The sequence below is a fragment of the Coccidioides posadasii genome, chromosome 1 (assembly GCF_018416015.2).
Source record: "Coccidioides posadasii str. Silveira chromosome 1, complete sequence".
In the NCBI taxonomy this organism is placed as follows: domain Eukaryota; kingdom Fungi; phylum Ascomycota; class Eurotiomycetes; order Onygenales; family Onygenaceae; genus Coccidioides; species Coccidioides posadasii.
In genome coordinates this window covers 4,750,655-4,765,887 of record NC_089407.1, presented here as the reverse complement: position 1 = coordinate 4,765,887, position 15,233 = coordinate 4,750,655, and the positions used below count along the sequence as shown (strand labels likewise).

Here is a 15,233-nt window from a genome sequence, read left to right as displayed (position 1 = left end):
GGAACCGACCACCGCATTCAAGAAAGCGCAAATAAATCTATATAGGGAATCTGTACGCATATTTATGTACACGTCATTAACAGCATTCCGGAGTTTAAAAGAAAAAAAAAAGAATTCGAAACCACAGGCAGTAACCATTGGATTTCCATGAAACATCAACGCCAGCATATATGAATACCTTGCCAAAAGTACCCCTCAGATGGGGAACAAACACCGGAGAAACACAGACTAAACGCCTTCAAAGCCCATCCAGGACACCATTCGTAACAATCGTAAGCATCTTCAATCCATAAAACTCAGCCACGCTTTTAAATATCCTCACTTTCCTCTCTGCCGCCCTTCTATCAAGCATCGTCGTCCAGCGACCGCCACAAGAGCAATGCTCCATAAGCGGGTTGACCATCAGGCCACCGCACTTCTCGCACTTCAGATCCTGTGTCTGCCATTCCACAACAATACCTTGTACTTCGCCTATCATTCTCTCTTCGAGAGCGAGGCGATCGTACTCGGTGCCGCAGTAGAGACAGCACCATGCTTTACTTGCAGCAGAACCACCTTCTTCGGGGAGGAGATCCCCATCACGGCAGAGGTCTAGGTCCCTGGACATTGTGCAGTGGTTACATATCAGCTGCGGGAGTTTGAGGCTGGCGCTTGGGTTCTCGAATTTGCCTGCGTCGCTGAACTCTTTGATATCGAACAGTGCTAAGAGCTCGCGTCGGAGAATTCGAACTTCCAGAGACGTATGCTTTGACAAGCTAAGAACGTGCGTGAGATACTTGACTAGTTCTAAAGTCGGGTTCCTTTCGCGCTTGGTATCGTGCCAGAATGCCCCAGGGAGGGTGGGGAAGTCGTAATCCGATACCAGTTCAGGATGAAGCATCTCATCACGTTGTCGTCGGATTAGCCCGACGATCTGCCGCTTAAGAGCTTTGGAGTAAGATTCAGAGAGGACATTAGTGACGTCGATACCCTCAGTCTCCGTCATTGACTTGAACTGAATCTGCGTTGGCCTTGATTCATCTGAATCCAAGGACTTGTTAGACTTTTTCAAGCCATGCATAATTTCAATATATTCCACGACCCAGTCATTGAACACTGGCTGCAAAGGACTTGGAAGAAATCCACCCATCTGCCAATGCATAATCGTCTCGAGTTCCTGGCTGTTTGATTCGACGACTTCGTGGCATGCTTTCCCGCCATAGTTGAATTCGTCGTACCATAGTAAATACTCCCAATACTCTTTTATCTCAAGATCCAAGAAATTGAATAGTGGCTTTGATTTAATAGATTTGAGAATATATTGGCTGTATGCATATGCATTCCCGACCTCCGTCTTCGTAGTTTGCAGTAATAGGCGATTTGGGCTCGCGAAAATCACGCTCGAGCCAACCCGCCGGAAATCACCCATGAGCTGTTGTAATGCTTTTTTGGACATCATCTGCACATATTGATGTAACGCACGATCGTAAAGGTTACAATCTGGACTCTCAACCCATCGGATCAGGTGCTGCACCATGACATCTGCCATGACCTTGCCCTGACAGGCTTCTGCCCACCAAGCTTTCACCATGTCTCGGAGAACAACAATACCGGCCGAGGAGAATGCTGTGTCCGAGTAGAGCACCCCGGTGCCGTCCGATACTTCCTGGCCAGTTGGGGCTGAAGGGTTAAGCAGAACCGATTCGCTTCCTTCAAGGTCATTGATAAGCGATGAAGTAAGGATTGTATTTATGGCGAGGTTTCGAACGTCGAGATCAATGCATACGGACGAATATGCGCCGGGATTGTTGATCGTCGGCATGTCTACCTTTTGTATGAGGCTATTGATGTTATCTTTCTCGTAACCAGCATGGTCAGGGAGCGGATTGGGTGACCACCACAAGACAACGTTATTTTGCTCTAACCGTCTGGCGTACGCAATATCAATCAAAAATTTCGGGTCATCCCGTTCGAGATTGCAAAGCGGAATGTCTCCATATCTCGCGAATTCAATCAGATGGCTGATCCACGAATCCAAGGCTAAGTAGTGCATGACGATTTGTTTTGCGACAAACGGCTGCCAGCCCAGTCGGGGCAACTCATTATCTGATGGATCGGATCTCAAAGACAGAACTGGAAAATCCTTAAAAGCAGAGACCTCGTGGAGTAACTGTTGTTTATGAGGCGACTGAAGGACGATCAGAGTGGGGTACGAGCTCTCATTTCGAAATTTTCTAAGAAGATCGCCGACCTCAAGGTGTGCCTTGCGTTTGGCCGTCACTTGCATTGTCCTAAAATGCAATGCATGCTGGTATTCGAAAACCTGCTGCCAGTTTTCATTGTTGCCTTCTTCGATCCGACGACGTAAAGAGTTAGCATATATTTTGTCAACATTCGGAAAACCTTGTCCATCTCGTTGTTTTGAGAATATGACGATATGGGCTTCGTCCCTTCGTGTTGAGAAGACAGAGAATATCTGGCGGTCCCCTGATACAATATGATAAACGAACACGAATTCGAACTGGGAGTCAGCAAGGTATGTTTGGGTGGGAGCGGCTTTTAGCAAGGTGGACAACTCAAAACCATGTTCCAACCCCTTTCCCAACACTCCACGCTGGCTCTCATCGAAAGTACATAGCGTACCAAGCTTAAGAACAGTCCGGATATCCAGGGGAACCTTGGACTCATAGACACCTTCGACGCTAGGATGGTCTAAAAGTGCAGAAATTGTTGCTACATCTTTCACATACGTAAACTCGGGCATTGTCAATTGGAATAAATGCACTGAAGGATGGCCGTTCGGTAGAGCATGGTTGACCTTCTGGACTGTGCATCCTTCTATGTCGACATCGGGGAGTTGATCATCCCTAAAGTTGATAAAAAGCTGCCGTGGTACTTTAACGGTAATGGCGTGGACCTTCCTATCAATGAGCACGAACGCCCGTATTTCTCCCGGAATATCTGTCTCTCTGAACTGCAGAATCTGCCACGTGCTAACATATGTCAGCTCAGCCTGGTTTCTGAAAAAGTTGCTGAGGGCGTCGGTAGCAACGTTTGTACGTTCACCGAATAACTTCCGTCGTCGAAGACGAGCATGCTTTTGGATCTTCCACTTTTGTTTCTGATACTTCAGCCAGCCTTCATAGTCTTCGTTCATCGATGGCATCTTGGCTGGCAAACTTGCAAAAGGGTCTGTGGACTGTGAAGATTCTGGTGCTTTCCTCTTTTGCGACATCTGCGTGCTTATTTGTGTCTTGAGCTTCTGAGTGGACATAGCATCTTCGATATCTCCAGCGGTTGGAAGGCGATGATCCATTATATTCGTCGACACACTAGAAAGGGGAGTCTTATCAAACAGGTCGGTCATCTTCTTCTGTTTGAATTTATCATCCTTGATATCTATCCGTCTTTGGAGCCAGTCTGGGTGGGGAACTCTTGGGACAGGATTGCGGACTTTCTGCAGGGCCGCTGGGATTGTGATCAATTTTTGAATCACGGAACCTAATCGCTCCAGATAATATTCCCAATCGATTATGCTGCGCGGATCCATGTCGCCAGGGTCTTCTTTCAACCATTTGCGCAAGAAGAACCGTTTTACATTCGGCTCTGCGGAGAAAATCGCAACGGGAACGGCTCGTTCGGTAATTGAGGAGCCCTTTGGAGCCGCAGATATAATATACTTGCAATTTAGACCTTTGTCCTTAACCATCTGATCTCCCAGAAATTCTGCCAATCTCCTGGCTGTAGTGATTGATGTTGATTTCTGCCTACCGTATTCTTCAAGAGTCTTGGTCATGCTTCGATTTTCACAAATTAAATCAATCAACTCTTCGTCCGCTAATGTAGATCCATGCAGATGAAGGACGTCAAGCCATCGGTTCGCAACTTCAGCCACTGCAGAATAAGTCTCGTGCAGCGTGGTTCCTTCGAGGAAAAATTTGAATATCTGAGTTTGGAAAATCTTGATCAGTTTCAACTCTCCCCTTCGTTTGACTTCGAAGCCCTTAAGTTCCGCTAGCGAACCATCGTGGTTGAAAACAGCGTATCTCTTCTTGAGATTTTTGTCTTCTTCTTTGGAAGTCGGCAAGATCATGGCCTTGTATGGACCGTCAACCTCAAAGAAGATGGAGTTATCGCTGTGTGTCTCATAGCGGAAAGTAGTAGGATCGACGAGAGTCTGGTATTGATGGTTTGTGAAGCGTCCATGGACGAGATGGTTGAGCATGACGCAAGGATATGAAATCGCGATTTTCTTGCCGTTTTTCAGAGTAAATGCGAAATTCTCAGGAAATGTAGCCGGAAGCATACACCATATACCATCGGTATCTAATTCTAGGGGACGCCCAATTCTCTCCACGAGTTCCCTGGCCATCTGAATGATATGAGCACCAGTAAGACAGGTTACACCCGCCATTTCCATGGAATACCAGCGTGATCCTTTTCGCATAACATATCCGTAGAAACTATTCAAGATAACTTTGTGGGCAAGCTGAAGCGAATCGAAGAGGACAACCATCTTCTTGGCCTCCTCAATTTCAGGCGCAGTCGCACCTGATCCTTTTAAAATATCGACTTTGCCTTTCCACACTTTCTGTTGTCCCTTGAAATCGTAACGGCGGTCACGGAAATTGCGGACGGTGTCAACGTAGAATGGATTCTCCCTCTGACAAATAATTGCCTCACGTTCGATTGTTTTGCTGTCATGGATCTTATGGTAAATTTTCTTGCAGTATTCTTGGAGTCGAGACTTGACAAGTTTTGCCTGGTCGGACTCGCTAAGGTCATCAAAGCTCCGCAGAGGACTGTCCCGCGTCTTTCCAGGGAACTTCTCATTGGCAACAGCTCGCCGAATCATATTGTACTCGTCTCGTTTGGCTGGAAGAAATTCGCCTCTCCACGCCCATGGAAGGCGCCTGTCGCAGGTTTTCCCAGGTCGATTGAAGTCGCAAACTGCACAATCAGATTCTTTGATCATCGAGTCTGGCTGTAATCGATTAGTGGTCATAATATTAGGATACATCGATGCAACGTCTAAATGGTAAATAGACGGTCTTTCGTATCTATTAGGAGTATTTTTCAGGTTCATAAGTCTGTCAGATATTTGCGCTTTTACGTCGTCATAATTCGTTATGTCGTCTAGAGATTTCTTTTCTTCCACCGTAATGCTGAAGGTTAGGGCGGCATCAAGATCACGAAGCAATTCGTCAATGGCAGTCGTATCTATCGAAAAGTTGACCGGAATATCGCTGCGAAAGACTCCTGCTTCGATGCTTTCGACGTGTCCACCCACATACGTTTCCGAATCTAGAAGATGACCATCCCAGAATGCTTCTATTGGATCCTTATGTTTGTTGGGCAATATGATATTGTTTTTATAGGCTTGAACCATGAGAAGCATTTCGCAAAGGGTACCAGTACCCTTACGCAAAACATCGTCGGGGTTGAGAGGTATGATCGTGCATAGAGAAAAGATAAAAGGATGAATGTACTTCATGTACAGGTAGTAGGTCGCCACGGCATCTGAGACTGAGTATTCAGCCAGAGTCTGGGGCCGCTCACTCGCATATCTCGTCATAACTTCTGGATCGAGTTCATCGGGGTCATAACCAAGTTTCGCCACAGTAACGGCCTTTAAGCCTCTACTTCCCTGCGGCAAGTAACTGTCTCGGTTCACCCAGGCAAAGCAGTCCATGTGGACACAGTAGTCACTCTGATAAATATCTTCGCTGTTCTTTCGGAATCCAATTTCCCTATACATGTCGATCCCCTGAACACTTGCTCGGGCTTCAACAAAAGACCAATCGAAATAATCACCGTTGTAAGTCGCAATCACTGTTGGTTTTGCTTCTTTCACATGTTGAAAGAAACGCTCAATGGTACTTTTCTCGCTCGGCTCATTAAATATCGTAAAGGGGCCCTGGTATTCTGGTTTTGGGGTATATTCGAAATTACTGATATCTTCAGAGACAATCTCTCTATTGGTAATCAGGTATCCTTGACCATCGATCATATAAGATATCATCATTATTTGGTCAATGACAGGGTCAGGGAATTTTAGTGGAAGTTTCGTGGTCTCAATATCAAAAGCAAGGACAACGGGATCCGCTCGCTGTAATCTTTCCTCGATGCAAGTCAAGGAGACAGCTCCGTGAGTGGCATCTACAGTGTACCATTTCCCAATTCGAATATCTAGGCATTGTTAGACCCCTAAATTCCGCAAAGTTGCTGCGACTTGTACACACCCTTATCAATCGATACGCGTACATGGTATGGAACATCGTATTCTCGAATATCCACAATAAATTCGCTTGCTTCGAGATATGCATTTTTCGTCTTGTCGGCCATTTCGTCATCGAACATGTCAAAGCCAGCACTTGCACTAGCAATTTCTGCATAAGTATCCATGGCATTCACATTCTTCTTATTTTTCTCTGCGATTGGGAGGATAACTTTTCGGACGGCAAGAAGATCATTGACGTTTGCAAAGCTCAGCTGCAAGAACTTTCTCTTATTTCCAAGCAGGTGATTCGGCATTTGTAAATCCTCCTTTTCAAGCTGCTTCGTACTCTTCACCAAACCTTCGAACTTCCTTCGGCACCACTCCTCCACCTCCATTTCATAGCCCCGTTTCGCCGCGATAAGGAAATAGGGGTCATATTCAACCGTGGCCTTGAAACTGCCGCCGTCGTCTTCCAAAAAGTAAAACTCTACACCTGCTCTCCCACCAGGCACCTTTGGATCCTCAATCGTGGTACTATGCATATTGCAGAGCCACCCAATTCTCTTCTTTCCCGATTCGAAGCGCGGAAATCCCATTGACTCATCGATGCTGTTGGCCAGCCGTAGCGCCTGAAATTTCTCATCCTGGGAGGTCGCCTCGCTGATTCGAAGGGCCGAGAATTCAACCGTTTTGGCGCGCTTCGGCCTGAATGAAGCCGCAGCAGACCTGAATTTCGACCCATATTTACTGGGTCGGCGCGACATGTCGACCGCTAATGCAAACTCCACTAAAACAATCTGGATTGAAATAGGTTAAGAACAATCCATTGGAGCGCGATATGTGTGCGATTGCCTCACGGCTCCAAGTTGCAAGGGCTGGCAATGCAGCTTCAGGCTCTGATCGCTGCGGCAGAGAAGACGGGCGGGCTCAGGTGCACGACAACGCGTTTCGCGTTCGCGGTGGGTTTACGCGTTTTAATTGGCCCGGACGCGGATTAATTACTAAGGTCTCGGATAAACAATCCTCCTGCGTGGAGGGGCCGGATTAACCAGTTTCCGTCGAATGCCTTCGAAATGGATATCGCTTGGTGGAATTGTGAGATTTTGAATAATAAATCTGCAACTATCACAGCAATGGCGGAAGACTTTCGAGATACCAGCCAACCGGCTCCGGACGGTTCCTCACAACCTCCGTCAGAAACGGGACCGAAAAGGCCCAAGCACGAATTTCCCAAGTCACAGGTCGGAAAGCTATGGGACGCCTTTGGGAATCCCGAAGAACCGGTCAATCTGATGCCCGGAGGGACATACAATTCCGCAGGAGGAAAACCAAAAGAAGTGACTGTCATGGATGCAGTTAAATCTTTATCTACAAACGACTTCACATCCTTCTACAAAGCACCCTGCGCGCGCGATTCCCTTCTCGTCGGCATCGGTACGGGATTCGGAATTGGTAGTCTAAGAGTTGTACTCGGAGGTACGTTATGAGTTTGTTGTAATGCCCAATCTCTCTATCTAGGGCGGCTTGCTGATTCTTCGTAGGCCTTAGGTCGTTATGGGCTGCGAGCAACTGGGCTGTCGGTTCCTTCGCGGTGGCCTCGATCTTGACACACCAATACTGCCAGCGGAAACGGGTCAAAGAAATGGACGGAATGAAGGAAGCTGTACAATTAATGAGGGAACTAAAAATAAAAAAGCAGAAAGAACAAGCGGAGGCTCAGAGGAAACAGGAGGAAGAAGCTCGTTTGGCCGAAGAGGAACGGAAACGAAAAAGTTGGACCAACCTTTCCAGTTATAAGTTTTGGTAGCATTTCCCGGCTGGGGTGGAGTTATGGAGTTCGCATTCTGGAACGGAAACACGGGCGTTCGATATCATTCTGTTTGCGTAGAGGAAGATAATTCGAAGTGTGAATACTCAGCTCCAGTGTATAATAATATAAACCGCCGTGCCGTTTGCCGAGGTCACATCAAGTTTCAAATTTGACCCTTTTACGATTCCTATCGTCTGCCTTCTCCTCTTCGTTTGGAGCAATACCATCCCGCCTCTCTCGTCGCTTGTTGCGGTCTTCGCGTGCCTCTCGAGATTTCCATTCAGCGATTTGCCTCTTTCTCCGCTGCACTCTGTCCCAGGCAACAGCGGCAGTAGGCTTGAACCCTATCCCATTCATACCGTATCCATCGTCGTTTGGGTCTGTGGGATCATACCCTGTTATTTCTGAATCGTGCCATGTAAGCGGGTTTTCCTCTGGCTGCGTAGTAAGAGGGGGGGATTTTCGTTGAGATTTTGTCTTTGGTGGTGTGCAAGGAGAATTTGAAGGCTCGATTGTGCCGGTCGCCGTCCTTGATTGCTTCTTCTTGGTACTCCTTGTCGGGGTAGTTGTGAGTGCAGCTTGTGTGCCGAGTTGTGATTTCCGCCTCGGAGTTCTTTGCTGTTCCTGATGGGTGTGGTCATGCTGTGCCTGAGGATCGCCGTGAGCGAGATAGTCAGTGTTTGTCGCATTGCCATGGATATCAAGGCCTTGTAACTGGCCGGTCACAGTAATCTGAGGACTACTTGTTCCGACGCTGATCTCGTCTGGCGAACAAACTTCCGCTACGCTCGCAGCAGAGCGAGAGGGGCTGGGGCATGCAGAAGATGTACTCCCTTCGTAGTAGTAGTTGACATCATCCCGTTTTCGCTTCGGAGACTTGCGCAGATCTGCTAGCTTTCTATCCATCACTTTATCTCCCGTACGACTGTGCGAGCCTGTAAGGCAAATCCTAGGCTCTTCGAGCGGCTATGCTGTGGTTGTCGTTGAATTAGAGTGTATGACCCGGAGCTGGAGACCTTGCTGTTTCAATCAAGTCGGAGCTAGAGTCATGTGAGTCTGAAAGCCCGACAATTCATCAGCCTGCTAGCACAACTGAAGTGGAAGAGAATGTTTGCTGCGGTTGATATTGAGGGAATACTGAAGTGAGGCTTGATGTGCAGAGGACATTGCCATATTTACTACTCGCACCAGGCCTGCCTTGACCGAAGCGATCAACCGTGTGTTGGAAATCCCTACGATTTAGTGGTTTCAATAAGGCAACCATCACCGCTGGGAAGTGAAGGGTGTGGATCGGAGAGGAGCTTCGATAGGAAGTGAAATTTCTCTAGTAGACAAGACTAAAATATTGAAAGAAACACGCAGCCAGAACCCTTCCAGTCCCATATTCAAACATTCAAAATACATAAAACGCCGTCAGATCCCTCAAACAGATTATTTAAGACTTCTGTTTCTTTTTCGTAACGCCAACCTCGCTGTCTCTCTTCCTCTTCTTCTTCGGCGTGTCGGCATCAGCCTCCTCTGATTTCAATTTTTTTTCCTTCTTTTCCTTCTTTTCCTTCTTTTCCTTCTTACCTTCCTTCTCCTTCTTCTCCTTCTTTTCCTTTTTCTCCTTTTTCTCCTTTTTCTTCTGGCTCTTCTCAGTCAAGTCTGCGGCACCCTCCATTTCCACATCCTTGTCCTCATCATCCACCTCAAGGTCAGCCAAAAGCGAATCCATAGCATCCTTCTGTAAAATTATGTCAGATATAACCAAGTATCCGGGCCGTTTACATCTAGACTTACCATGGCGACTTCATTCTTAGTAGGTGGAGCGCCAGACGCATAGAATTCAAGGCGCTCTTCAACCTGCTTCCGTAGCACATCTCCAAATTTCGTTGAAGGAGTGTCAGAGAAATTATCTATTCTAGAAGCGATAGAGCACTTATTTGCCAAGAAACGAGAGATTCTCCCCTTATTTTTGGGACCTGCACGTCCAATGAACGAGGAGTGGTAGAGGAGACCGTATTTTGGAGTATTTCCCTTTGTCTTCAGAGCTCTAAAAAGAGCTTTTTCGGCGCCTAAGATTTGGACGGTTGATGCTGGATACTTGGATAAATTGGTCAAGCTTCCTGCGTGGGAGATCAAGCGCGCACCGACAACTTCACCAATTAGAGCTGCCAAGTTTGGAGCCACCACACTCATTTTCGACACCAAATATCCATGAAGAGTCTTGCGGTAAGTGGCAAGGCTGACGACTCTCTCTGCAAAGGAAATAACGTTCTCCATATCAGACTCGGAGATATCCTGTCCCATACTATGCTTTGCTGCATCAATGACACTTCTCGCGATCCCTTCATCATCTTCAACAATGGCCGCAATGTCGTGTAGTTTATCCTCCGTAAGCTCTTTTTTGTTTCGAATAAGTAGGGCGAGACGGGCATATCGCTGGTTGTCGGAAACGATTTTGATGAGCTCAGGGAAGTGCCAAGAATACCACTCCCGGACTCTCATTGAGAATGTGTTGATGGCCTTGTCCAACTGGTCGAGAATCGCAATAGCTTGGATGATATGGTTGTCATCACGCTGGACAGAAAACTTGACTTTCGCTCTAGAATATGCATGACCAAGACCAAGTTGGGCTGTGTTTAAGTCGCCTTCACGGAGTTGCTTCAAAAGTTTCGCAGCATGCATTCGAATGCCCCGGAGCATATCTTGAACAATTTCGCTAGTATCTCCAGTCTCGCACTCGACGAAGGGAAATGCAGCCTTGATGCTACCCGCAAGAGCCTTGTCGGAAAGCCCCAGGACGACATGCTTTTTCTTGTTCGGCTTCGGTAAGTTTAAGTCGAGGAAAGAGACGAGCATTTCTGATGCGACACCTTCGGAAATGTCGTTGATTTCACCGAGTGCCTGCTTATTATTTCTGAAAGCCGGTGAGCAACGAAGTATATCGCTATCAATGACAACAATGACTTACTGGAAGGGCAAAAAGCTGACGAGATCAACCATTTTCCCAAATTTCGCAAGGTCCTGCATGCCGTCTTGTACTTCTTTTAGTCGGTTGCCCACAGTGTCGGCCTGGTGGGCGACTTTAAAAAGCGAGTAGCCCATCGGGCCCTCAAAAAGCAGGAAGTCGGCCATTGTGATCCGGGGGGCGCTCGAGGCCTTGAGCTTGCTGAAATGACAGCCGACCGTATCGTGAGCAAAACGATACTGCGAGAAAGTGTGCAAAGCGAGAACTTTTTTTTGCTTCAGTGCTCCAGCCACAGGAGTGTGGCTTCCACACCCGGAGACCGCAACTTAGCTGGTTACTAACCATAAAGGGATTAGCGTCTCCGCGCTCGTCATCACGGCTCGTCCTCAAAGCACGCGATTCTCTATGCTGGAAACGGGTCCTTTCTACTCGGTACACCCTGAGATGGCATATCTCATCTGGATATAGTCAATTTTATTCACTCATGAGCCGCTCAAAGCTATCGTTGACATCTCCCTTGTCGATAGTCTACCCTGTTCTCCGAAGCAAGATTTTTCCAATCTATATACATACAGAGTACCCTGTACAAAAGCTTCAATGCTCCAGTGCCCATGGCATGATCCGCGATAACGTAGAATCGATAGCTATTAAACCAGCCCACAGTGTTCCAGGCTACCTTCCACTGCTAAGGCATCAGATTACCGTAGAACTGCCAGTTTCAAATAGACGATGTGGTGTCATCGCACCTGACCCACCCCTTGTTTGTATGGTACATTATCTGATCATTATGCGATCCGGCTCCGCTAAGATGAAAGGGAACTGCAATTATCCGATAAATGGCAAGCGGCCTTAGGGATTATGAATCAATGGCGAGATCAGATAGGAGGACTGGGCCTCTTGTAGAAGGATCGATAGAAAGACACCATCGTCTGATGAATGTATTCCGGATATATGAGCTGGATGCATCAAAGCGTCAAAAAGCCTAAAGGAGATTTATAGACCACAATATTATCCATGAGCCCCCACCGTCAGAGCAAGAGCACTGCCCACACAGTTGCTACCCGGGCTCTCAATAAAGGATCACACTTAGATCAGCCATGTTGCCTGTTGAAAGAGGGAGCTCATTAGGTACACTCTAGAGCTAACCTGATCAGAAAAATAAATATTGAGCCTGGTTATAGAATGCCCTGGATGTACTAACCTGGCTGACCACTGATGGTTGTGGCTGCTGACATCATTGGACGGGCTAGAATGTGGTCAACTTCGACGAGTGCAAGTTTGCCACATGAAAACAATCTGCTGCTGGCCATAATCATCCTTTGGGCCTGAATCTTGCTTCTAATCTCGCCGGACGTTCAGTCAAATTAAATGTTTGCGTCAGCAAACACTGGCTGTGGACACAAAGCAAGCAATCGTCTTGAAGAGCTAATAAACCAGCTGGTTCGCCGATTACATTCTTAAGCAAATGAGTTGGGTATTTGTATCCATGCTACACTCCATTATAAACCATGTTAGAATCACCACCTTGTGTATCGACATATGAAGTCCATATATAAGTGGTGAGACGAATTATTGAAAAGGGATATGGTGAAGGATAGTCCATATTGATGAGTTCCTCCACCTCCCTCATCAAGTAGGACGGGAGACAAAGCAAGAATTGGAGAGTTGGGATCGGCCTTCCTCAGAGCTTGGTAATGCTTGGTAGTTTTGGATATAAAGGTAGATTAAAAGAGGGAGAAGAAGGGGGTCGCTTAAAATGTGTCCTTGGGACAGGAATACAAGTGTTGGATAGTTTGACCCTTTGTAACACTATAAATTAGCTAAAGGTTCATAATGATTACTTATGAGCTTCTTGAAAATACCCTTAGCCTCAGCCAACCGCAGATAGTCCATCGCATGGGATATGTGAACGTCTGTGATGTGCCTGCGCATCAGCGCTTTATCTCAAAGGCAGAGAGCTGTATGACTAAAAGCTGCGCCTTTCCCTTTTCATCACACACACAATGCCAAGCACCTCACAAGCTCCTCTTAGCTAAGCCAGGGCATTCTCCAGCATCTCCTCTGATAGACAATTAATTCAGTTAGTAGTTAATCAATAACAGCACAGTTGTTTAGCACTCATTGCAGTTGCCATGTCTGCCACACAGCTTCTCAATCCCAAGGCTGAATCCAGGGTGAGCAGTACCCCACCCTTCCATGCATCTCTGGTCCTGTACTAACTGCCCGCACAGAGACGAGGTGAAGCTCTCAAGGTCAATATCAGCGCCGGAGAGGGTCTTCAAGATGTCTTAAAATCAAACCTAGGCCCCTCGGGGACCATTAAAATGTATTCGCTTTCTCCCTTTGCCAGCCTACTTGTGCCGAATCTAACTTGTTTTCGAACAGGCTTGTTGATGGAGCTGGCGGGGTATGGTTTATACGATCAGTTTGCGAGGCATGGACTTACAGTTTGCCAAAATAGATCAAGCTTACAAAGGATGGAAACGTACTGCTACGAGAAATGGTATGTCTGAAAGCTGTAAATCCTTATGATTCAATTGCTGATTTTATGTCATAGCAAATTCAAAATCCTACTGCGGTATGGTTAAGGAATGACGCCACCTGTAGCGTAGCGAGAACTGACTCCTCCCGCTTATAAAGGTTATGATCGCGAGAGCGGCTACGGCGCAGGACGATATCACAGGCGATGGTACAACTTCCGTTGTTCTCTTGGTTGGAGAACTCCTCAAGCAAGCAGATCGACATATATCAGAGGGCCTCCACCCGCGTGTAATAACGGATGGATATGAAATTGCTAAGAATGAGACGCTAAAGGTGAGTTATTTGTGAGTAGGTAAAATATTTTCTTCTAACGCGATATTTTCCATAGTTTCTCGACTCCTTTAAGCTTGAACGAGAAATCGATAGAGAACTCCTGCTTTCCGTCGCCCGAACCTCGCTCTCAACGAAGCTCAATAAATCTTTGGCTGAACATCTGACTCCATCAATCGTTGATGCTGTCCTTGCTATCTATCGTGCTCCTCAGAAACCAGATTTACACATGATTGAAATTATGAAAATGCAACACCGCACCGCATCAGATACCCAACTTATTCGCGGATTGGCGTTGGACCATGGAGCTAGACATCCTGATATGCCGAAACGAGTGGAGAACGCATTTATACTAACCCTCAACGTTAGTCTCGAATATGAAAAATCAGAAATTAACTCTGGATTCTACTATTCAAGCGCAGAACAGAGAGATAAGCTCGTCGAGAGCGAGCGGAAATTCGTGGATGCAAAGTTGAAAAAGATTGTGGAATTGAAGAAGCAAGTGTGTGGAAACGATCCTAAGAAAGGTTTCGTCGTTATCAACCAAAAAGGTATCGATCCACTGAGTTTGGATGTTCTTGTCAAGAACGGGATCTTTGCTCTACGACGAGCGAAGCGACGGAATATGGAACGACTTCAATTGGTTTGCGGTGGTACCGCGCAAAATAGCGTTGATGACCTTACACCAGATGTCCTCGGCTGGGCTGGTCTTGTATACGAACATCAACTTGGGGAGGAGAAGTATACATTTGTTGAGGAGGTTAAAGATCCGAAATCTGTCACACTCTTAATCAAAGGACCAAATCAGCATACAATTGCCCAAGTGACCGACGCCGTCCGTGATGGCCTTCGATCCGTGTATAACACAATAGTTGATAAATGTGTTGTCCCGGGTGCCGGTGCTTTCCAGGTTGCATGTGCTGCTCATTTGTCGTCTGAATCTTTCAGAAAGACTCTCAAAGGCAAAACCAAATGGGGTGTGGCTGCTTTCGCTGATGCCCTTTTGATCATTCCGAAAACGCTTGCCGCAAATTCCGGCCATGATATTCAAGAAGCACTCGCGGCCTTGCAAGATGAGGTTTCCGAGGGCAATGTTGCAGGGCTTGACCTAGCGACGGGAGGGCCCATGGACCCGGTTCAAGAGGGTGTGTTTGATTCTTACAGAGTTTTGCGCAATTGTGTGGCATCAAGTGCTGGGATCGCGTCAAACCTACTACTTTGCGATGAGCTTCTCAAAGCCAGACAGATGGGAAGACAGGGCGGTCCGGCAGGGATGGATGAGTAATTCAGCTAGAGTAGGCTACTGAAGCGAAAATAACTAGATTTTCTCGCGCACGGTGTCAATTTTGGTTCGGGACATTAGATCCATGTGGACCGGCTAGACATGCAGCATAATTCAAAAGCGGTTTATTACCTTGGACCTGATCAATCAGTAACTACAATAGCCAACCTTTGCGGGT

General features: G+C 46.9%; 5 protein-coding genes across 5 annotated transcripts; 2 read left to right on the top strand and 3 right to left on the bottom strand.

Annotated features, from left to right (window-relative positions):
* Positions 1–113: 113 nt before the first annotated feature.
* Positions 114–7,067, bottom strand: POL2 (DNA polymerase epsilon catalytic subunit). Its single transcript, XM_003065346.2, has 2 exons — positions 6,222–7,067; positions 114–6,168 (listed from the first exon to the last, which is right to left on the bottom strand). The coding sequence occupies exons 1-2, from the start codon at positions 6,961–6,963 to the stop codon at positions 239–241; spliced, it is 6,672 nt and encodes a 2,223-aa protein (XP_003065392.2). The 5' UTR covers positions 6,964–7,067; the 3' UTR covers positions 114–238.
* A 205-nt stretch (positions 7,068–7,272) lies between these two features.
* Positions 7,273–8,155, top strand: D8B26_001329 (uncharacterized protein; the record flags this gene model as incomplete). Its single annotated transcript, XM_003065345.2, has 2 exons — positions 7,273–7,675; positions 7,741–8,155. 2 exons carry the CDS (start codon positions 7,273–7,275, stop codon positions 8,004–8,006), a joined length of 669 nt encoding a protein of 222 aa, XP_003065391.2. The 3' UTR covers positions 8,007–8,155.
* D8B26_001328 (uncharacterized protein) lies at positions 7,801–9,032 on the bottom strand. Its single transcript, XM_003065344.2, has 2 exons — positions 7,983–9,032; positions 7,801–7,860 (listed from the first exon to the last, which is right to left on the bottom strand). The coding sequence occupies exon 1, from the start codon at positions 8,913–8,915 to the stop codon at positions 8,166–8,168; it is 750 nt and encodes a 249-aa protein (XP_003065390.2). The 5' UTR covers positions 8,916–9,032; the 3' UTR covers positions 7,801–7,860; positions 7,983–8,165.
* Positions 9,033–9,292: 260 nt separating this feature from the next.
* NOP56 (snoRNP complex protein nop56) lies at positions 9,293–11,194 on the bottom strand. Its single transcript, XM_003065343.2, has 3 exons — positions 10,966–11,194; positions 9,792–10,911; positions 9,293–9,735 (listed from the first exon to the last, which is right to left on the bottom strand). Exons 1-3 carry the CDS (start codon positions 11,127–11,129, stop codon positions 9,445–9,447), a joined length of 1,575 nt encoding a protein of 524 aa, XP_003065389.2. The 5' UTR covers positions 11,130–11,194; the 3' UTR covers positions 9,293–9,444.
* A 1,867-nt stretch (positions 11,195–13,061) lies between these two features.
* Positions 13,062–15,194, top strand: CCT6 (T-complex protein 1 subunit zeta). The gene is made up of 7 exons (XM_003065342.2): positions 13,062–13,136; positions 13,194–13,288; positions 13,348–13,369; positions 13,424–13,465; positions 13,520–13,540; positions 13,603–13,776; positions 13,832–15,194. Exons 1-7 carry the CDS (start codon positions 13,095–13,097, stop codon positions 15,056–15,058), a joined length of 1,623 nt encoding a protein of 540 aa, XP_003065388.1. The 5' UTR covers positions 13,062–13,094; the 3' UTR covers positions 15,059–15,194.
* Positions 15,195–15,233: the final 39 nt, after the last annotated feature.

Coding starts and splice junctions, on each gene's coding strand:
- NOP56 (XM_003065343.2), bottom strand. CDS start 11,129: ATGGCCGACTTCCTGCTTTTTGAGGGCCCGATGGGCTACTCGCTTTTT. Junction 10,912..10,965: donor GTCAGCTTTTTGCCCTTCCA/GTAAGTCATTGT, acceptor ACCGGCTTTCAG/AAATAATAAGCAGGCACTCG. Junction 9,736..9,791: donor CTAAGAATGAAGTCGCCATG/GTAAGTCTAGAT, acceptor ATAATTTTACAG/AAGGATGCTATGGATTCGCT.
- CCT6 (XM_003065342.2), top strand. CDS start 13,095: ATGTCTGCCACACAGCTTCTCAATCCCAAGGCTGAATCCAGG. Junction 13,289..13,347: donor CCCTCGGGGACCATTAAAAT/GTATTCGCTTTC, acceptor GTTTTCGAACAG/GCTTGTTGATGGAGCTGGCG. Junction 13,541..13,602: donor AAATTCAAAATCCTACTGCG/GTATGGTTAAGG, acceptor CCGCTTATAAAG/GTTATGATCGCGAGAGCGGC.
- D8B26_001328 (XM_003065344.2), bottom strand. CDS start 8,915: ATGGATAGAAAGCTAGCAGATCTGCGCAAGTCTCCGAAGCGAAAACGG.
- POL2 (XM_003065346.2), bottom strand. CDS start 6,963: ATGTCGCGCCGACCCAGTAAATATGGGTCGAAATTCAGGTCTGCTGCG. Junction 6,169..6,221: donor ACGCGTATCGATTGATAAGG/GTGTGTACAAGT, acceptor AACAATGCCTAG/ATATTCGAATTGGGAAATGG.